This window comes from Sprattus sprattus (genome assembly GCF_963457725.1).
Source record: "Sprattus sprattus genome assembly, chromosome: 15".
NCBI classification, from domain to species: Eukaryota; Metazoa; Chordata; class Actinopteri; order Clupeiformes; family Clupeidae; genus Sprattus; species Sprattus sprattus.
In genome coordinates this window covers 19,473,336-19,496,941 of record NC_137913.1, presented here as the reverse complement: position 1 = coordinate 19,496,941, position 23,606 = coordinate 19,473,336, and the positions used below count along the sequence as shown (strand labels likewise).

The following is a 23,606-nucleotide window of genomic DNA, read 5'->3' as shown; positions in this document are numbered from 1 at the left end:
GATACTGTCGATAAAAACACAGCGCATCCTGTATGAAATATTCAAAATGTACTACCCTCGTAAACAAAAACAACTTCCGAGCCGCTGTCCATGCCTTTACAAGACACACTTAAAGGGACAGCCTCATAAATGGCAAACTGAACACGGAAAGATAACAGAACTGTTGACGATCAAGTGTGTTACTTTAAATAATTAAGACTACTATAATATCGCCACACTAGTTCGCCGATGAAACAAAGAAGACGTCTGCACGTGCTTTCTAACGCCTTGAAGAAAATAGGTCGCCTGTCTTCTTTACCAGCTTCTGCCCTCTGGCTATTTCATTGGCTTGTGCTTTGCATCCTCCGCTGCTTTGTTTGGAGGATGTGTAGATACAGCAGGATAACACCTATGTGGACCCCAAGAACACTTACATTTTATTGCATCATCTCGTTAGTCTTATTTACTCTTTGTTCGGATTGGACAGAGGAAAAAGAGGGTTTAGTTTGAATTGTGTCCGGGCAGAGGGAGTAGGCTTAACATGTTTGACCATTAGCTGGCCTGGCCTGGCTATAAGGCAGGGCTGCCCAATTTGGGGCCCGCGGGCCAAATGTGGCACGCGCTGGATTTATTTTGGCCCGCGCTCCGGTCAGAATTATAGTTAGAACGTCATTCGTTAGACAGCATTTTAACCCATTTTTAACAGGGTCTCTGTTTCAACGTCATATTTAACTAAGACTGGTTGCAGTTCACTGCTTGGCCACAGTTTTAACATTGTTTCAGATGGGTCAAGGGGGGCGCTATTGACCTTTTGTCAATACAGATCCATATCTATGGTTATCTTGTTGCTATGCTAGCTAACTAGCTAGCTTTTACCTTAACCTTAAACGATTTAAATGGAAGAGCTCCGTTTGCATGAAATGATAGCTAGTTATCTAGCTGATGTTATAGTCTTCTCAACTTACATGTAGGCCTATAATGGGAAAAGGTAGAACAAGTTCATATTCATGAGTTCAAATTCACACATGTCAACACGAGTTTAGCAACTGCCAACTGTAAGTACCTTACTTATGTTTGAGTAAAGAATGTTGATATGAAATATGAAATCAACCAGTAGTCAATGTGCAAGCTCTCTCTCTCTCTTTATCTGAGTTGGGGCAGTCTGTCCTTCAGTTGAGGTCAAGGCATGACGCTCTCTTGCTACAAGTTTCACCTGCTCGTGTTAGCTTAACAAATGTTTGTGGAGGTAGCCTTTGGAGTCAAGTGCTGTCACGGCGCTTGTTTCCACGGCACAGCTTACACGTAACTGTTATATCTTTCTCTTTTGACGGATACAAATAGAAAATAATGGGAGTATTTCCATCGAAACATCAGCAGTCACTCTTGTTGCCTGCAATCATGTTTATTAGCCTTTAACTTGCTGTTAGTTGATTGGCCATTATAGAAGTCCCCTACCTATCTTCCCTGTGTATACTAATAGATTACATAAAATTAGTATGATATGTTAATAAATGTTTCTTTTTTTACCTGAAGCAAATGTTATCTTTCCCCATTATTTTCGTCTTGGAGTATACCAGAATGCTTAATTTACATGTTAAAATAACAAAAAAATCTGGGGGGGATACCCCCAGAACCCCCTTCAGGCAGGGCTTGGTTTGTCACCTTTTTTTTTAGCCCTTCTGAGTTTGCAGGTATGTACATTAAAGGTAATGTTAATTGGGTACACATATGCAATACATTTCAATATAATGGGACATGACCTAACATGAAACTCTGGTTTTGGCCCGCGGCCCTCCACTCCGATTAATATTTGGCCCCTGACAAGAAAGAATTTGGGCACCCCTGCTATAAGGAGTTAAGGGCAGGCCACACTAAGCGGATTTTCATACTTTTGCGGAAAATAACTTGACAAACTGGCCTCCCGGCCAGATAAATCTGCCATTTGGAGCGTTACTTTCCGTCAAGGTTAGAATCCCCTCTCCAGAGTGGGAAGGTTGCAATCTACCCTGCTATCAGGGCCTGTCTGGCCGCAAATCGGGTTTGAATCCGCGAATCTGATGACGTAATTATCCCACGTGAACGCTGGAAGCTGTCAAGTAGTCACGTACATCTTCCCAATCGCAATAAAAACAAAAAAATGTAAGTCTTCTGTTCTGTTTATGGCTGGCAAACAACGATCTAAGAAGGGCACGTTTTATTCACTGAGTTACCAAAGCAGTCTTCTTTATGGGGACTAATTTACACTGCACTGAATTACACAACTTATATTACCAGATACATATAATAGTGGACATTACACTAGGCAACATGGATCTCATTCATATCTCATCCAGTCGAAATCTTAGCAGGATTGAACACATCTTTATTACAGCGTATTCAGGGTCAGTGCCGTTTTTGAGTTTCCAAACAGCAAAAAAAAAAATGTATAGTTATAAGTCAGGTTTAGCTTTTCCTGTGTGAATCCACATGTGTATTTTTAATTTCTGTTAGTGCCCCTCGCAAAAGACGACAATACATGACATTTTAATGCATTTACCTGTATACACCCCTTAAAAATGTCATGCGGTAAAACAAATTTATTTTCAGTATAATATTAAAATTAATGTTAATGGCTCTGTTACAAACAATCAAAATGTAATTATTGATCTACACAGATGCTATACCCAGTTGCAGAATGTCAACACTAGAATTTTAAATATTTGATATTTTGTCTTTAAAGACAGCAGCATGTCATCTGTCAACATTTGTTACATCTTTTTTCAATTAGAGAGGCAAAAGTGCTTTAAAGTCAGGCATACCTTTAGATTTTATTAGCTCTTCTTCATTGTGTTCATTCACAATTTCACTTAATAGAATATTTTGTATATTTATTTCAAAATTAAGCGTTTTACCGCATGACATATTTTGTTTTACCGCATGACATAGACTCATGCGTTATGGTCTAATGCAGTTGTGCTAACAAGTTGAAGTTGGCTACTTCTGAAAAATGTCAAAGATAGTCAGGGCTGTTAAAGTGAACCTTTTAATGACATTAAAAACTTTTTTGCAACAGTCTTGTTACATTTGAATACATTTTTGGCTTGTGTTCTTATGTGAAATATGAACTGATAAATCAGATTTAAGGATTTACTTCCATCACTTAAAACAACTTAAAAAAGCACAATAATAGTAAACAGTTTATCTGGTAAATCTGATTTAAAATGTAAATTTTCATCACTACAGTCAGATTAAAAAGAACAATGACATTCTTATTTGGTAAAAATGATTTATAATTTGATTTCCAACACAACAGTCAGCTAAAAATGTTTCAGCTTCTTATCAAAACCTTATGAACAGGTCTAAAACTCAGAATTCATTTTCTCATAGAAAAACACACATCACTCCAATCTGCCCTCTCATTGTAATCTATCACTTGAACAATGATTAAAAACAACAACATCTTCTGAAATGGTAATCTAGTACCCCCCAATCAATCACCGCCCTGCTGCCAAGCCGTCACCCTCCCACCATGGCTGATCATCGTTATAACCACTCTTCCCAGCTTGCTTTATCTGTCGATACCTGCAAGAATAATAACAAGACTATTTATTTGTTAATATTCATAACATTAATCTGATATGTGAATAAAATATAGTCATTAATAGTTCAGTTATTCATATCTTTATTGTCTGTAAGTCATTGAAGACACTTTATCTTTATACTAGTGTTGATGATAAAGACTACAATTCAGGCTTAAAGAAAATGCAGTCTGTACTGATATAACTGACTGACTCATATACTATCATATACTACCATCATATACTTTCACAGTTACTCTCTAGCAGCAGGATCTGCCCTGATCTTTGCACGGAAACGTGCACCCCTCTCTTTACTGGAAAGAGGCATCTGTAAAAATGTGAAATAATGTTTAAAATATACAAAAATGTATTAAATATGTTAAAAGTAATTAAGAACAATTGTTCAAGCTTCACAAAGTATTAAAATATTTAGGAAAGAAAAAGATAATTCCGTTTAAAATATTCTCTGTCATGTGGTAAAACAGTATGTCATATGGAAAAACGTTTGTCCACATGACATTTTCATGACATTTTTTGGTTGTCCGCATGACGGATTGCATCATTTTCATTCCTAACAGGCAGTTGCATGGCTACCTATTCACCACACTTTACTTGACCTTGACCTATAAACTTTAAATTTCATGTGTAAATCAAAATGTTTTACATTTTTAACGTTATCAACACTTTTTTGACGTTTGACCGCATGACGCTCAAATCTGTGACACTTTGTATGTCACCTGAAAAAGGTGATAATAACTTAAATATAGGAGCACATTTTGAACTTACCTCCAACTGTAGTTGTCCTCAGGGGTCCTCTGAGTGATGTCATCACAGGTCACATGATATGAGTCATATTTCTAAAGTACAAAATGGCTTCCAAATTTTGTTTTACCACATGACATTGAGGGAAATCTGTCTTTGCGGAACAAAGTGATTTAGATATTAATGGTATTTCTTCAAGATATATCCTATCAATATTTTGAAGGGCTATTCTGTACATATTTAAAATTATGCCAAAGACCAAAGTTGATGAATTTTAAACCTTTTTAGTCATTTTAAAAGCAGTTGTCTTAAAAAAAAAAACTGGCTTCCGTTTTACCGCATGACATTTCACTCTTTAATGGTGTAAAAGTCTACCAATTTTGTATTTTTCACACAAATATGGATAGTGATGAGGGAGAATGATGTATGATTAATGAATATATACAATAAAAAACGTATTTTTGTACAAGTATGTGATAGAAATTTTCACTGGAAGCAAAAATCAGTATGGCACGTCATTGACCCATCAACATAAGAACAGAACATAGCTAAATCTCCGCTTAGCGTGCTAATCACTACTAATAGCACTAGAAGGTAGCCCAAAATGTGGTATTTAATACACACGATCTATCACAGTAGCAACTTCATGAAAACCCTTACTTTCATTAGGTATGCACATAATGCATCACATACAGGTCGAACAATGATGATTTAAGCATAGGAAATGTATAAGGCACAGTATGGTCAACTACTTGGCGACAAACTGAACTGTCTGCACCAACATAACTAGTTGTAACTTGTCGTCTTCTTCTACGAGTCTCCTTCTCCATTTCCGGTAGCACCCTTCACAGCGCCACCAACAGGCCTTGCATATGTACTACAGCATATTCACCAGTTTCAATGGGTGTGTGTGGCCGTAGAACAGCGCAGCACAGCTTTGTCTGGCAGCGATTGACTAAACCCGAATACGTTCCGGAAAGTATGAAAATCGGCTTAGTGTGGCCTTACTCTTAGACTTACTGTTATCTTACTGTGCGTGCCTTAGTGACTTTTTAATTAACTAACATTTAGCTTCCTTTAGCTTTAGGTCGCGCTAAAGATATAGAGGAGTCGGACGCAACTGCAACATTCAGATTTTAAGTGCACTTTTGTGAAAGTATGCCTATAGGATTTTTGTTCTGCCTGGTGGGTTTCTGAGACTATTAGGGAAGGGCCAGGGAAATCTGTCCATGCTTCTGAGATCAAATTAAATCAAACTGAAAAATTGATATTTTATCCAACTCCAAACACAGGATATATTGGATATGCAGGATATGTTTTTCTACATGGTTCTCTTTGTTAGCCTACCAGGCTTATGGCTGTTTCAGTAATTACTTTTCAATGCATGTGGAGGTGATAAATCGGGAAACATCATTGGCAGTCATGTTTCAGATATTTAATTGAAAGGGCACTATATCTTCTATTATGCAGCACTGAAGGATGTGATTAGTGTAAGAAGTGCCTTTAAAGCCCTCTGATTGTATATGCATGAGAAGTTAGAGATGGTCATGATTTATGTCATGAGTGCACCAGTCAGAACCTCTTTGTTTACACAACTGTGAAAGGACATTCGCCAAAACTGTTCTGGGTTTCATTTAACCCTCAGATACTGTTTTAGAACATTCTTCTTTACCTACCTCTGTACATTGCCATTTTGTATTGGATATCGGACATCCTTTCTATAGTGCTCATTTAAATTTGCAATACAAGCACAACAACATGACCAAAGAGTGTCTCTCATGACCATTCAAAGTAGTCTTTGGAATGTAAACGTGTGTCTTGTGACAGATTGATGTTACAAGAAAACTTTCACAGAAGAACAATAATACTCAAATACAAACACTCATTGGCAGCAGACTAGTGATATTAAATGTCATTGAAGTGTCCATTGTGCTGATGTGAAACTTTGCGTTTGTGTGTCACTGATGCACAGATCATCTTTTTGTTACCTCACCAAAATAGTTAAAAAGCTGCTGATTATCTTTCAGGTGGGGCTGTGGATGTAATTACATTTCTCAAAATGCTTTCTCTGCTGCATGTCTTAAACCAGGGCTTTTTGTAAGGATAGCAAGAACAATCCCTTGAGTGACACTCCAATACATGAGAATGTGTTTAGAATATAGGATGTCTTATTATATGTGTAACATTCAATAATATATTAGTAATGAATTATGGATATGTAACAAGGACCCTATTTTGCAGACAGTCCTGTGCAGAGGATGCTCACACAGGCCATCACTGCTGGGTGAAAAAACATAGACAGTCAAGCAATGTAGACCAGGACCAACTGGCAATACTAAACAATGAAGCCTGTTCCATGATGTCGTCAATTTGAAATGGCAAGAAATACCATTGTCTCATAGAATCTGTCTGTCACATATACCGTTTACAGACATTTGTTCTCTTTGCCCTAGGCTTATATAGTACATCATACTTGCAATGGCAAGAAGAAATGCAGTGGTTAGCAAAGGACAAATAGCCTGAATTTTTGCGAACTATTGAGCAAAAAGGAGATGTTAGCATGTTATTCTAGATATACGGACCTCCTTGTGCTATAAAACTGCTGAGTGAGTTTTCTGTGGAATGCAGCTAAGCATTGACTCCCTCCAGATTGAATTTCCCTTGCATGACATGAGGAAAGGTTGCTTCAAAACATACATTCACTTTTCCGTACAAGGAGCAGTGGGCTGAGGAAAGTGTTTACCTCTCTTAAATCATGGAAGCTATCTAGAGATCTTCTGGTTATGGCCATTCTTCTCAGCCTATTATGCTAGAATGTAGCCTAACTGCTTCTCGAGCAGTTGGAGTGTGAAATTAAGTTTTGGATTTCTCTTCACTGACAGTCTATAGAAGACCTAGTCTACGGACGGAACCTCGTTATTTTGGGATGTTGTGTTCCGCTCCAATAATACATTAGGTGGACAGCATGGAAAACTGACTGATAAATGACAGTGACCGACCCAATTTGAGCTGACAGAGATTGTCCAGCATTTCTTATGACCTTCTCTTGCTTTAAAACCTTAGTCTAAGAGTGTAATGAAAGAATGATAAGACTGTAATTAACTTCATTGAGGAGTGCAATATAGGATAACCTAAAGGATGAGGAAGCAAAACAAGCACAGAGGAAGGTTTTGTGAATGATACAGCCTACACTATAGATATATGGCAGTACCAAAGCCACTCCCTTGAATACAAATGTCTAGCTGAACTTCTGAGGTAGGCTATAAGGTATTTAACACCCTAACAGAACTGCACCAAAATAGTCTAATTGGTCAGTGGGGCATATTATATTAATTAAATGAATAGTGGACTAGCCTAATGACTGAACAAATGATTCAAATCTTCGCTATGAGTGTGTTTCCGATGCTGTTGATTCTTCAGTGCTCAAAATGGCACGTGTGAAATATTTACTTTGAAATGGCAAATATGGTATTTGTAAGGACATCTTTTTTTGGGGGGGGGGGGGGGGGGGGGGGTATTTTGCGTTGACATATGTTAGGCTACAACAAAAAACCGCCAGGTGGTGTAATGAACAATTGAATTCACTGAATTATATCTACCAGGCCTATTGATCGGTTGTGGTGCAAGTAACAATGAGACGAAGGCTCAAATACCCATGCATGACAGTAGGCCTACTGAAATGAAAAGTTACTGGTAGCCCTTTTAGTAGTGAAATGAAATATTGAAAGCAACGTGAATCGTAGTTAACCAATTTCAGTACAGGCATTCTGAATGTCACAATCACCCCCGAAGACAAATAAAAGACGCTCTCTTCTCGAAGGCAAATACATTTCAAAATCATGCAACATAACGATATACATTCTGTCCAATAGGCTATAGACTACAACTGAAGTCAAAGGAAAGGATGCAATGATTTTAGCATTTTCAAAATGTTTCCTTTCATACTGATATATACTAGGCTATATGCGGGATATTTATTTGCTTTATGCTTTCATGTGACAATTACAGCTGGATGGTGCTTTTAAAGCTATGCTGACAGCTACTTTCTCACGCATACGTCCGTGGCGTTTCTGATCGGCTGCGTTGATATAGGACCTCAGTTGGTGATGAGAGAGAGTGGATACAGTCGTAACCTGGCTCTGGCAGTGGCAGATGAGAGAAAGGCATGTTGCAGTCATACTGGTAACCTGAAGCTGGCAGAGCAACTGTTTTATGACAGTTGTCTTCGTGTCTCGTAAAAGAAACCCCATCCGATTTCATGAGGGGAAAACATCGAGGATAGTCTACGATTTTGGCGCTGTTTTTCTCTCTGCAAAGTTTTGATATTTGGCGAATATTAAATCTACAATGTTCTACAAATACTTTTGGAACCTTAGGATGTATCAGTTATTAGGAATTTGCTGTTATGTTAGGTGGTACTGTCACCGCTTATTTTAAGAAGCAAATTATGGTTCATTTGGCGAAAATAACAAGACGACAAAAGTATTAATATCAAATGTATAAACTGGGAAAATGGATCCACTTTTTAATGCAACTGATTCATCAAGCAACTGGACAAAGTCATCGGAGACGAACGACACAAATTATGAGAACCAATTTGTACAAGCCGTTTGGAAAGTGGCTCTTTGGGCACTCGCTTACAGCCTCATCATCATCGTATCCGTTGTGGGAAACATAGTGGTAATATGGATCATTCTAGCACACAAACGCATGAGAACTGTGACAAACTACTTTCTTGTGAACTTAGCGTTTGCCGAAGCGTCTATGTCAGCCTTCAACACAGTCATCAACTTCATCTATGGAGCGCACAATGACTGGTACTTTGGCCTGGGTTACTGTCGCTTTCACAACTTCTTTCCCATCGCTGCCCTTTTTGCTAGTATCTATTCCATGACAGCGATTGCTTTAGACAGGTAAGTTTCCTGTATTAAGTTGTCCTTGGAATTTACATTTCCTTTAGAATATTCTAGAATATATATAGAATTTGGAACCATATGGTCTTTTTTAACAGGCTGTAGTATTTTTAATAGCAGATAATTGACAGTGGAAGTTGCTAATTACCGCCCTGCTTATAAGGGCAAAGAGTTCAGAGAGTTCAGTTCATGTTCTGAAATTAATTAGATGTGTCTTTTGTTAACTGAAAATCTCATTAATGACAATCATGTATGTGTCAAGGTGTTCAAAGTGATGGATTGGGTGTTATTTTTGCATATTAGTAAACTAGAGCTAAATAATGAATAGTCATTTGCATGAGCATACATTCCAGCTTCTCCACGAGCCAACCCATCATCTTTGACATGCAATATATGTTCATGAAACTAAAATGAAGTTCTCACCAATGCTCAAGGGAAACAAAGTGCTGTATGGATGGTCACAGCTATAGCTGGGGTTCAGCTTCCAACGTTTTTCGACTGGTTATCTGTCATCCTTCTGGTAACACCAGATTCATCATCGTGATGGCTTGCTTTCTCTGCAAGGCTAGGAGAAGGGCTCACTTTGTATGCAAGGAGTGTCTTGTGTGCGCACACATTTGTTTGTTGGCAAGAGCCTCTGAGACAGCATGGCTTACAGTTTGTCCTTATCATGGTGAAAATGAATTACGCATCAGATAAAGCCCCAGCTGCTGAAGTACACTGAATACTTCCATTTCTAATACACATGTTGCCTTGAGTCATGTCTTGCATCACTTGATCAGTTCCACCTGCTTAACGGTGTGGTCTGGTTTAAAATAACCAAGAAGTATCCCAAATTTCATTGTGAACTCTCAAAGACAGACTTTACTCAGACAGATCCTACAGTGATCCACAACCCTGCAGTCTATTTACCCTTTACCCTCTGACTGCGTGCACAGGAGGCAATACACTATAATTCACTCGCACCTTCCCCTTTTTTTCCTATGCGCATGCAGCAGCATAAACTTGACCTTTAAACATTTTTTAAAATTCAATTACCCTCGGGAGTTAGAGCTTGGAGGGGGAAAATGCAGTGTGAGATGGCAGGAGACCATAGACTAGTCCCTCATCAGTTGCATATCATGCTGGTGCTCAGGTGTTACTTCCAGCCATCTTAAGACATCTTAAGACAAGACATATCACCTTTATAGCCACATGATTTCACTTCAATTGAGGAGAAAACTGCAATTTTTTGATTTATAATGAAAATGCTAAAGAGACATAATCTGCCTATAACCAGACTAGTTAAATACGGCTTTCACATGAATGTTTTTGTTGTTGTTTTGTTTGCTTGTTTGTTTTTCAAGCCTGCTTGAGATGTTTTTTTCCCCCAGTGCTCAATGGATAGCCCTGATGGAAATTGATAATGGCTGTGCAAAGCCCTTCCATATTCCCTTTGCTAACATGGTTAATGCCGCTTTCTCCCAGATACAACATCTGCTGCTGCCATCGCCGCCGTTGAGTCATCACCTCACCATCTCACACGCAGCTCTGCTCACTTTCGCAAATAGCACTAAAGCTGTCACTTCCTCGCGCGAATACCAGTTGTCAGCCTCGGCACCGATGTGGCGCAGCTTACATCAATGATGACGACACAGAAGCGCACATTTATGCTCTTGTTTTCTCAGTTCTTTTCTACCTGTTCAGTTTGTCCCTTAACTTGAGAAAACATTATGCCAATGGAAGGAGCATTGTTCCACTGTTGTAGCCTCCCACACCCTCCTTCTACATGTATGCAACCACATACATACATGCCCACACACATCCACACAGACACCCACACACACACACACACACACACACACACACACACACACACACACACACACACACACACACACACAGGAAATCCATGTCATCAGCAGCGGATGCACCCAGGAGCTTGCCTGTTGCATGTGTCATGCCTTAAGGAGGCATTTTGTTTCACATTTGTCAGGGAAAATGCCCATCACCCTGATAAAGAGGGGATGTTGCCTACAGCAGCGATTCTGTGGTACTGGAATCGAAATTAGTCATGATTCTGTAGCATCCCAGGCCATGGACCTTTTCACAACTCATTAGTTTATTCCTGTTGGACTTAATCATAGGGAAATAAAAAATCCCCCCCTGCAGAGACAAAAGGGCCATGGAAAACAGGGACTGTAATGACATTTTGCAACCCAAACAACATAAAGAATGAGAAAGCTGTTAGCATTCACTCCTCGATTACCCCCTCCCCTAACCCCATTATTACTTTACTGCCTGCATCTCACTGAACTATTGAATTATTTTCTGTGCCTTGGGGGCACTCTCAATGTCTGTCCGGCATTTGCTACTATGTACGTCTATGTTTTACTTTTATTCATCCATTTCATGCTGATTCAAGCTCCTCCCTGAGAAGATTACTTGCATCTCCTTGGTCAGTTTTTCTCCACTGTTAATCAATGTTTTGGCTCAAATAGGGAAAACACATTTGAATCCAACTTGATTCATTGGACAGGATTATATGAAATAAAATAGTGTTTTATTTGTAGCTGTTGTCTGCCTTTCAACACAGTTTTGATTCTATCAAGTTTCATCCACCATTTTGAATTTGTCAGTTGGACGATTTTAGATTAATCAGATTAACATATGAATTCTACCAGCAATTTAGTGCCAGTGTTGAGGTTTGTAACAGCAAAAGTAGTGCTTTATAAAAAATCTTTGGCAGAGACAGACCACACGTGGTTCAATCTGAGTTTTATCAGACCAGAGGATTTTGCTTCTCATAGTCTGAGAGTTCTTCAGGTGCTCTCAGTGAGCTGTCATGTGCCTTTTAGTGAGACTTCATTCTGGCCACTCTACCATGAAGGCCTGATTGGTTAAGTGATTCACTGTTGGTTATCCTCCTGTAGTGAGTTCTCCCATCTCCAGAAAGGAACTCTGGATCTCATTCATAGTGACCATTGGGTTCTTGGTTACCTGTCTTATCAAGTCCCTTTGTCCCCAGTTACTCATTTTGTCTGGTGCCTTGAGATCTATGAAGACATATCGTGGTTCTAAATCTTTTCTATTTGAGAATGATTGAGGCTTCTATATGCCCTTGGACACTTTCAATGCTGCAGGAATTTTCTTTCTGTTCTGTATGCTTCTGTGTCTTGACACTGTCCTGTCTCACAGGTCTATGGGCAATTCTCTCAACCCCATGGCTTAGTTTTCACTCTGACACCATCAATTGTGAGACCTTATATAGACAGGTGTTCAATTAATTCAGTTCATTGAGGCACAATATTTTGTAATATATGCTTTAGAAGATGCTTTAATGTGGTTTCTAAGCATTCGTTTTAATATTGTTCAAATAATTACCAGCATAAAAATCTCAAAAGTCTCTTCAAGATGAAATAGTTACTCTAAGTGATGTACAGCCCAGAGAAAAGGCAGCTAATGCAAGTAAGCAAGACTTGGGTAAAGGCATTACAGATGGCAAAACAGGCATTAATAGATGATTAAAGAATCTGTGTCGGCACCCTTAATCACTGATGAGGCCTTGCTGCAGTTCTATTAGAATGTTCAAAGAAGACAGGTCTGCAGAACTGGAACAATCTCTGTTGTTTTGTAAACTCAGTGCTATTATTACCTATAATGGGGTTTTTTTTGGAGACGGCTGGACAAATTGCCTTAAGATCCTTCATTTAGATCCTCGTTCAGTTGTTCGCATAGTATGTAAAAAGTGTCCTCTTGACTCTGTACAGACAGAGGTTTGTGTAAGGATTCCTTGAGAGGATCCTCTCATATTATCCTCAACTGAATTCACAGCTCATTCACTGTTTAAATATCAGCAATGCGTGACAAATTATGTACCCACACAACCATAAAATGTCCTTGTCCCAGGGGCAATTAGCCACCTGTCGTTTATGGAGAAATATTTCCTCACCTTTCCCTTCTAACTTTTCTAGCATTACTCTCAAGAGGACTGAGCCCAGGTCTCCCAGGACCATCTGTCTTGTCTTGTCATCTAGCGAATCTCTTCTTGAAACCCCATTCTGAATGTTACTTATTGAAATTCAAGTATATTAAATTCTATTTATATAGCGCCAATAACAATTGAAATTATCTCTTTATCTCGGAAGGGAAGAAAGAAAGAGAAGAGAGAGTCAGAAGCAAGCACAATAAAATTAGCTCTGTTTACATTTTCCTAACAAATAAAAGACCTCAAAGCGCTTTCCTGCCATGGTCTGACCTAACTGTGCCATCACAGTCCATGTCCTCCTCTGACTGCTCAGCGTTTGTTTGAGTCATGCTAAGTCGACCCCTGATGTGCTGTCGTAACTTTGTTCTCCCATCCCATAGCCTGATCTCTCACGCAAAACTCCTCCGTCTCCCATTTGACAGGACAGGACCACCTGCAAGTTCCTTTGGAGAAAAAAGCTGGGCAACTAATGTCAGTGCATATATTCAGCCATCAAACTCCAAATTGTGCTGTACTGACAAACCACGGGAGACCTGCATCCCTTCAAATCAGTGTTTCTAAAATGTCCATTTAATACCTCTATGCATCAGTTTAGTGATCAAACGTAATTGACTCTGGTGGTTGAATAGGAAGGAACCAAATTCCATTATACTGGGAGAGGAATAGTATTACTGCAGTGATACGTATAACTCACCCACCATCTGTGTATCACCTATTAGATTTGAAAAGATTTCCAAGTGTGTATATCAGTAGTCCTGTGAACAGGATGATTTCATCCTTGCAACAAGTGGAAGCCTGCTTTTCTCTCACTTTTCAGTCTGGAGAAGTTGCTGATAGAGGTGGTGTATGCAATTTTGAACAGTTTTTCCCATTCCTTCCTTGGACAGGTACATGGCTATCATCCACCCCCTCAAACAGCGGATGACAGCCACTGAGACCATGGTGGTAATCGGCGTAATCTGGGTCCTGGCTCTTCTGCTGGCTTTTCCCCAGTTTTACTACTCTGACCTTGGCTACTTCCCCGGACGTGTTGTGTGCTACATCGACTGGCCGGAGTACATTGAGAAGATGTAAGTTTTCAGGTGTCAGACTGCATATCAATAGATTTTGAGACATGTGCCTTTAGTAGACTGTTATGACTGTAAAGTCATGCATTTATAAGTGCGTAGCAACAGAGAGCATACAGAATGAATACAGATATGGCCAAGCTTAACTATTCCTTCTACATGTTTTCTTAAACAGCCTTGTAGCGAACCACGAGTTAACTTGACTAGCTGCTCTACGAATGAATGGGACTACTTCATGATAAAATGGTAAACCATTGAAGGACTCCGTTGAAATGGACTTTTGTCTCTAGTCTTACTTTGTCCTTAACAAAATATAGAGCTGAACAACACTGTTTAAAATTCTACCCCTATTTCAGCCTTCCGCTAAGTGGAATCTCTCTTAATTTTTTTGTGTTTATTTTTTTAATTGCACTCTTTTTAAAAGAGACTGAGTGTTTTTATTAAGTGTAATCTCATTCCATTGATCACGAACAGTAAAACACATGCTTAGGCTTAAGAGAGATAGCTTACTGCCTCTAAATAACTATGCGAGCACAATGCCTTCACGCATTCAATTTAGAGGCGTGAATTCTCACCATATGCAGAGGCATGCATGATCAACCACAAACGCCTGGCCCTTAGTGATGAGTTTGTCTGCAGTGGGAAATAAGTGGATGATAAAAATGTAAGGGGGCCAGTGACCATGTGGTGTCTGTGTTTATTAAAGCGCAAAAATAGGAATTGAATTAAACCCCCTGCTGGCTCTACATACAGACTGAGAAGGTTATCTATCAGCATGGAATTTTGGTTCAGGCTGAGGAGCGTCAAAGCCATCTCAGTGTGATATGTGCCTGTCTCCTTTTATTAGATGGCTAATTATCTTCCATCTTTCATCTTCATTTAGTTTTTTTTTGTTGCAATGTGCCACTTTATTGTTGTTGTGAAATGGTGCCATCACGCGCTGGAGTCCAATGTTTTTTTTTCTCAGCTGTTGAGATCTTCCCTATTAATACACCATGGCACATGTTGACTTGTGATGGATGGCTTCAAAGCACAATGAGGCTCAATAACACTTTGAGCCGAGGTGTAAATCTTTAGGCAATCTTCTAATGCAACAGGCAGTGGGGTGGGGGGACACTTGAATAAACATGGGAACAAAGAGGGTTTACACATACAGATTCACACGTGTAAGCTTACCGTCTTACTCTTTCTGTTTGTCTGTTCCTCAAGCGCACAAACATCTCGTCACACTCACACATAACACTCAGTTGCTTTCACTCCCTGCCCCCTTTGTCGCTCTCTCTCACACACACACACACACACTCTCTCTCACACACACACACACTACACCATTCTGCTTTTTACAGAATTAATGAAACCAGTTCAGAATATTAACCACAGGTTGTCTGTGGTGCTTCCACCATTTTGTCTCCAAGTGGCATTGTTTGGCAGTTGGCTGAGCTTCCCACGTTGATTGTCTGTGATGAATAGCAGCAAGACAAAACAATGTTCGTGTTGGAATAGCTGTTGTCCTTATTACTATTTTAATGAAACTATAATGACTGGCACTTGTGGGTTAAGTGGCCCGAGCCTGAGAGCTACAGTAACTCAGTTGTGTGCATACGTGTTTATTTGTGTGTGTGTGTATTTGCGTGTTTGCGCGCGTGTGTGTTGGTCTGTGTGTCTGTGTGTCTGGGTGTGTCTGTGTCTGTGTTTGTGTGTGTGTGTGTGTGTGTGTGTGGGATGAGAGCTAATGGACATGTCTGATTGGGGCGGACTCCAGGGCCGAGCCATAGCCACTGTCTGTCTGTGCTCATACTGACCACATTAGCTTGGACCCACGGACTCAGTGTTCATCTGCTATAAATAGTGCAGAGGTTGATTACTAAAAGTTGACCAAGAGTTGCACAAAAATTCTCCCGACACATAGGCACACTTGTCCGAAAGCGCACACAATTGTACGCATCCACAAACATATATACACACATACAAACACACACATGCACATACACACACACAATCTCTATCTCTCCCACTACTCCCCTCTCTTTTGCCAATTTCTCGAAAAAAAACTATCTTCTTCGCTTCAGTTTATTTATTTTATTTCAACTGAAGTTGTCACCGCACACACAGACATATACATAAATAAACTTCACTGTCAGTCTCTTTGTTTCTGTATCATTCTCTCTTCTGTCTCACGTAGAGAACAAGCACACTCTCTCTCTCTCTCTCACACACACACACACACAAACACAAACACACACCTAGCCCCCCCCCCCCAACTTGCAAACTTCTTTGAACAGTTTTGAAGCCTTTGAACAGTTTTGGCAAGTCAGGCCACATTATGCAGGGTGTCAGGCTGCCTCTGCTACCTCATTCATCTCCCTCATAACGCAGGGAAGCTGCAGAGCTGATGCAATGTCAATGTGCAAACACCCACACGGACAGTAAAAGGGGGCCATCGCAGGAGTTCCCTCGAAAGCTTGTAACACTGGTGGCACGGCATGAAACATGCCGAAGACAACAAACGAAACAAAAAAACACCTCCAGTGTCTGTGATATCCCTGCCATGGCCCAGTGGATGTGTGACAGGAGTTTGTTGATAAGCGGGTGCTGACAGCTTCTTGATGGAGCCAGAGCCCTGAGCGCAGCGCATCTCCATCCTCCACGACACAGATGTCTCTACGGTGACCCCTAGGGCGCCCCGTCCCCCATTTCCCCCGCCCGCTCAGAGGCAGCAGGCAGGCAGGGGAGCTGAGTGATGATTGTGGGAGAGAGAGAGAGAGAGAGAGCGGCTCATTGGGCATGCTGAGGCAGTGCGCTCAGTGCGGCACTGATTTTTGCAAATTGCCATAAAAATCCTGACCAGCCACCAGAGCTGCAACCAGGCGTTTTAGTCTGCTTGTTTCATTTTCACCTCAACTCCCCAACATCTTTTTTTTTCATTCAGTCAGTATCATTCTCTCCAGAGAGATGTGTTTGTAATGCCAGCACCCGGATGCTTATGCGGTATATGCGGAAGTGGTGTATATATTTAATCAGAAATATACGTATGAGAGACAATGGTATACTCCTGATATACCTCATGCTTCAGATAAATTATTGATTTTGTAATACAGTATACCAACACAGCATATTTATCTACAACCACAAATTATTCACTTACTCACTTCCAATGAACATTACCCCTGCACAAAATAATTCAGAACTAGAACTATTTAGAACAGAATTATTACATATATGTATACAAAATACCTGTGCTGGTACCTGTGCTTTATGGAACTCACTGCCCATGCTTGTAAATAGTTTTGGTGCGATATCATCAGTATGCAGTGAAAAGAGTGGCATCCTGTGTTTGTGCGGTGTGCTCTACAGCGTCATATCTCTCCGTCCTCCACCCGCGCTAGTAACATGGGCACAGCAAGGGTTTGGCAATCCACGCAGGCTGCATTTTAGGGGAAGAGAAATGGCTTTTAAAGCGCCTACTAGTGCCAGCAGGGTAATCCATTGGGAGACGAGTGAAAGAACAGTTCACCTCATAAGCTTAGTGTGTGAGAGAGGTCGTCCATTTCCTTTCTTTGAGCGCTCCACATATGAAAATAGACTTATTTGAATTAGCTCTGCCTACTTCAGTCTGCATCGAGTTAATCCCTTTAGTCTTTAGGAAAAGCACCAAATGAAGTAGCATCAAAATTCATTCCCATTCAGTTGTAATGAAAACCATTAAAACAAATTTTTATAAAATGAGGCACCACGTAAAATGATATGCTAAAATCACACACTGTTGGAGACCTGCTTGTTGTATCACTGAAATATCAGCCATTTCTCACATTGTAAGACAGCCTTTAATTACTTCTGATTACATATTAGACCATAAAAGGAAACTCTAAGGATGCAGACAGGGAGATTCTTTCGTTTGTTCTCCTCTTCAACTTTACCCCTGAGGACTCTTATTTTCTCAACATTCAACCGTAATTACTAAGAAGCAATTATCAATTTCACACATATATGGTTGTTTTTCCTACTGTCTTCAATACAGCTCCTGAAAAAATGTAATCTAGTTGATGGACCCAATCTAAATGACATTGCCACTGTGTTCATCTTGACTCTATGTTTCAAATGGCTGCCTTCCCAAGGCCCCAACAATGCAGTTAGGGTGACCAAGTGTCACGGCATTTTGATTCTTTGTCCCATGTTTAGATAATGTCATTTCATTTCTTATTGTCAGAAATCAGAACACATGTATGCGTTTAGTTTTTTAATCCGCCCAGCACGATCCACTTACGCTGTTGCAGATAAAACTTCTCCTCCTCTATTTACTAGCACTACATCAAAAGCAGCAGCCTGGCTCATACCCAAAATAGCCAAGCTTTTCCTAAAGAATGGCTTTCATCCAGTTGCTGAGAAGACAGCATTGGAGGAAGGTCATTAAGGGGCCGTGACGCCGTCATTCAAACTGCAGATGCATGGCCAGTGAACTCCGTCACAAAAGCCAAACTTACACAGGTGTTTACGAGCCGAAAGGCAGCATACAAACATTTTGTTTTAAGTTAAATAGACAGATATAATCGAAGTTTTGGGTTAACTCTCGCCGTTGGTAACATTGTCCTGCACAAACTTACTACTCATCCCACATTGGGTCTGTTTGCATCTGGTCACTCTACATGCAGGAAAAACAATGTAGAAACAGATAGGAAGTGACCCTTGCACATACAGTAATTCTGATTATGAGTTGTTTGCTTCAGGATCGTCTAGGATTTGCCCTGCACTGAATGAGTCAATCTTTCTCTTTTTATAGAAAACTATAATGAAAAATTTCAGTCCAAAGTGCTCTTTGCCTTGTCTGCACTTCACACTCTCTCCACCCACTCTGTCTGTGCCTCTATGACATATTAATTTGTGCACTGAGCCCCTAGACGGGCAGGAAGCCCTATTTCATACAGAAAGGAAACGAAGTCCATTATTTATAATAACATTTCCACTCTTAAATCAGCCTGAAATAAGTCATAATCAATCCTTCACTGTCAGGCATCTTCACCTAATTGACACCTGGTGGAATTACCCACATCATGTTTAATTCTGAGGGCGAAGAAGAAACCGTGCTCAGGTGGTTTATCGCTCTTCCACATCCTTCCTCCTCTTAGATTCACTGTCTACTTCAATGTGTGTTGTTTGTGGTATTCTGTTTAAAAAATGATTCAGCAGTGCAGGTTCCCCAGAGAGCCTTTGTGTGGCAGGTGGAGCGTTAATCATACTTTAATACACTTAAAAAATACAATTACATAGTCCTTATTAGATTAGATTGCAAATATTAGTAGCTATCTCCTATTTCTGTACCAGCTTATCTCACGTTTGTTTCGTAGTATTTAATTACTCTCTGTGTCTTTTCCACATGGTTTGTCATTCTGTCCTCTCTCCATCTCTCATTGCTCATAGCTACTATGTGTTGCTGGCTGTGCTGATCTACCTCCTGCCCCTACTGGTGATGGGTTGTGCTTACCTGGAGGTTGGGCTCACTCTGTGGGCCAGCGAGATCCCAGGGGACTCGTCCGATCGCTACAAGGAGCAGCTTATCGCCAAACGCAAGGTACTGATGTCTGTCCCATTGACTGGGCAGAGGGCTCAGAGCCCACAGCAGTCTGTGGTTGGACGTGATTAGGTTAAGAGATAGGACAGGACAGCAGAGACCCGAAAGCAGTCTGTGGTTGGACACACTGTTTGTGTGATACTTGTGTGATATCTGCACTGTTTTTTAATGTGATTTGTATTAGGGTGGGAATCACAGAGTAACTCATGATACAATACTATCACAATACTTTGCCCATGATAACAGTGGTATTGCAATACTCGATACATTGCAAGACAATCATCTATGAAACATCATGATATCCGTGTAAGTAGAGAGAGTCAACTCTGGGCATTGAGATGAAGGGTAATAAGACAAAAAAACTGAATGATTAGGTGAATTCATTAGTTTTTAACCGTCTTGAGTCCTGTCACAAGCAGAAATATCATGACTTATTCACCATATACATTTTTCTTCCGAGGCTACATTTGTGATAATTAAGCTATATAAGTTAATAAATCAGGTTAGAACTCAGAACATTTCCATATATCTGCTTCAACCCATGACCCATGTACGAAGGTCTTATTTGCATAGCACTCAAAAGTGTGACCATATAAACTGATGCACAATGCATATTAAGCTGAATGTCTGATTACGGTGCAGTACATGTGTTTTTGAATTTCACATTTATATATATATAGGTATATATATAGGCACAGTACATGAAGAGTACATGTGTTAACAATTAACAAGAATAGGATATGTAGAATCTACATCCAAAAAAGAAGCTACAGTGCTTACATTTTGGTTTGTGAACGACAGTCTATTTTATTTAATAAAGCAAGAGCACAAGTACCATACAGACTCATTATGCATCTCTCAGCAGTCAAACCCATGACCTTGGTGGTGCCCTACACTCCTTTATCAACTGCCCTACCTGTTGAGCTACGGAATGAATTGCAGCTTGTTATTCCAATCTTCCCATGAATTTGAATGACAGAATTTAAAAAACAAGCCTTGATGGCGTAAAGAAAAGGTAATGAAAGTAATAAAAAAGTATTACAGTGACTTACTGTTGACTTTCCTCAGTATTCAGTAGACTTAATGTGAAACCTGCAGTAGGCTTCTTCTTACTGTGAATACTATGCCGATAAAATACTAGAAAGGAACTACACTGTTACTGGCCAACAGCTACCAATAACCTACTGTAGTTTTTACGTCATATGTTTTACAGTGCATTCATTGGTTAAAGTGATACTAGACACACAGGTGAGTAAAGATGAAGTGTTATTGTGCATTTATGTTGGTCAAGACTAATATACAATTCATTATCATACCCCAGGAAGTAGAAGTGATGTCCCCACTTTTGTTTTGTTATCAATCTGGCTTCCCTTGCCTTGTATAGACCTTGAGGTTACTTTAATGCTGCTACCTGCAGAGCACAATGTGCCAATTCAATCTGCAAATCTACTGTAATGTAGCCTTGGCAAGGCTCATGGATAACGCAATTTAGGATGTTGTCCGGAAGAATACCTTTTAGCTGCTGAGTCCAGAAAAACATCATATTAGTTCCCACACACTAGCACTTCTCCACTGCCACTAGCCAATACATTTGTCAAAAATGACATAGTGTGGGCAGTACCCAATATAACTTAATGATAAATGGCTCATTCAGAGCAGGGCAGTTTGAAATATCCCTTTCAACATGACAAGTCCTTGACTAACGGTCTCAATCTAGAATCTGAACTCCCATGTTGAGAAGCTACAGGCTTTGTCCATATTTCTACACAATAATCCTTCAAGTCATGGCGAGCAAGCCTTGTATTGTACGCTCTCAGACCCTAGAAAACATAATCTAAAAACAAATGTTTTTATATTGTTGCACCACAAGAGGTAGTTTCCCTCATTTCTCAAACATAAAACACTACAAAACATTCAATAATTTGTACGTTAGTGATCTTAGATAAGCAAAATACTCAGTCTGTCAAAAGTGATATACTACAGCTTGGGCAAAATTTACTCAGAAAGCTTGTGTTATATTTTACAAAGTCTATCAAAAAATGCATCTAGACTTCGAACATGCTGGCTGTCCCTAGAAAATCCATGGTTCTGTCTACGTTCTGTAAACTCAGCAAGGCACCTGCTTAGTTGTGCCGACCACCTTCCGCTGATGACTAAGTGTTAGCTGCACATCAGACCTCCTGGCTGTGCTGGCCACATGCTGTGCTGAAAGATCCTCGCTCTTTCCTCCAGGAACTCTAAACTCCAGACTCATCACAACTTCATGGTTCTCAACTCCAATTATCCTTCTGTCGCCTTGACCTCTCTCTCTGTGTCTTCCTCTCTCTGAAGGTGGTGAAGATGATGATTGTGGTGGTGTGCACCTTTGCTGTTTGCTGGCTCCCCTTCCACGTGTACTTCTTCCTGGGCCACTTTTTCCCCAGCCTGCTGGAGAGGACGTTCATCCAACAGGTGTACCTGGCCATTATGTGGCTGGCAATGAGCTCAACCATGTACAACCCCATCATCTACTGTTGTTTGAATGACAGGTAATTTCATGCTAAACTGGAAGCATTTACAGCCCTCTGTCACCATTACATAGCCAGGAAAGAGGTCCATAATAATTTTCCTCTGGGTACATTTTGCCCTACTAACAACTGATGCCATTGAATGTGACATTGTCATAGTAAATCTAGTGTTATTTATGAAATGTATGACAGGACACGCTCCCTTAGATCCACCTGTTTTGCACCACTATATCTCCCAGCATTATTTTGAAAACAGAATTAAGACTGTTGTCTCTGGTAAGCTTATCACATAGTAGCAAGAAAGTATTGTAACATTAAGTGAGAATTAAGTGAGAAAGTATTATAGCAATTTAACTCAGTGGAAACAGGTGTGGGTTTCTTGAGGTTACATGTAATGCACCAACAATACTGCGACATCTGTGTGTTGAGAACTTGAAGCTCATTACTGGAGGCCACGAGGTTGAACTAACAGCAGAAAACTGCTGGCTCAGTGAAGAGGATCCACCTCCTGAGCTAGCATGTTTGTGTTGTTAGGTCCTCTTCCTGGCACAGGAACTCTGCTAATTCGCAAAGACGAAACAGCCAACACAAAATCCCGGGGAGGGATTTCAGATCTTTAAACTTGACCGGCCTCCTCTGCCTTTCCGTGTTATTTTCTGTAGGTTCCGTGCCGGCTTCAAGCAGGCATTCCGCTGGTGCCCGTTTGTGCCTGAAGGCTCCTACGAGGGTCTGGAGCTGAAGTCTGTCCGCTACCTCCAAACGCAGACCAGCATGTACAAGACCAGCCGCATGGAGACCACCATGTCAACAGTGTTGCCGCAGGGCATCGACGAAGACGCCAGGGCTGGAGCGTGTGTCTGCGCGGTGAGGGGAGTCGTGGCTGCTCGGCGGACCTCGGCAGACCTGGCCTCCAACGGCTCCTCCTCACGTAGCGTCTCCAAGACCGTGTCGGAGACCTCCAGCTTCTACTCCAGCAACAACCTGCCTGAGTAGCCTCCTCTTTGCTCCTCACACACTCAGATTCCGCACACCCACCATCGCATTCAATGTTTGTGTGTGTGTGCGCGTATGTGCGTGTGTCACCGCTGTGTATATCACCAATGTGCGAACCCATCTGATGAACTCTGCTGAAACAGCATATTCACTAGGCAGGATGAATCCACCAAGGGCACCATTGCACAGTCACCCTCTCTAGGCAGAATTAAAGCTTTTGGACATTTTCATTTCCTGTAGGCATTGATGAACCACACACACACACACACACACACACACACACACACACACACAC

The 23,606-nt window shown here is 40.6% G+C and overlaps 1 protein-coding gene across 1 annotated transcript; it reads left to right on the top strand.

The window, feature by feature from the left end:
- Positions 1 to 8,810: 8,810 nt before the first annotated feature.
- Positions 8,811 to 23,311, top strand: tacr1a (tachykinin receptor 1a; the record flags this gene model as incomplete). Its single annotated transcript, XM_080852802.1, has 5 exons — positions 8,811 to 9,211; positions 14,066 to 14,248; positions 19,661 to 19,811; positions 22,143 to 22,339; positions 22,981 to 23,311. 5 exons carry the CDS (start codon positions 8,811 to 8,813, stop codon positions 23,309 to 23,311), a joined length of 1,263 nt encoding a protein of 420 aa, XP_080708928.1.
- Between the last annotated feature and the right edge of the window lie 295 nt (positions 23,312 to 23,606).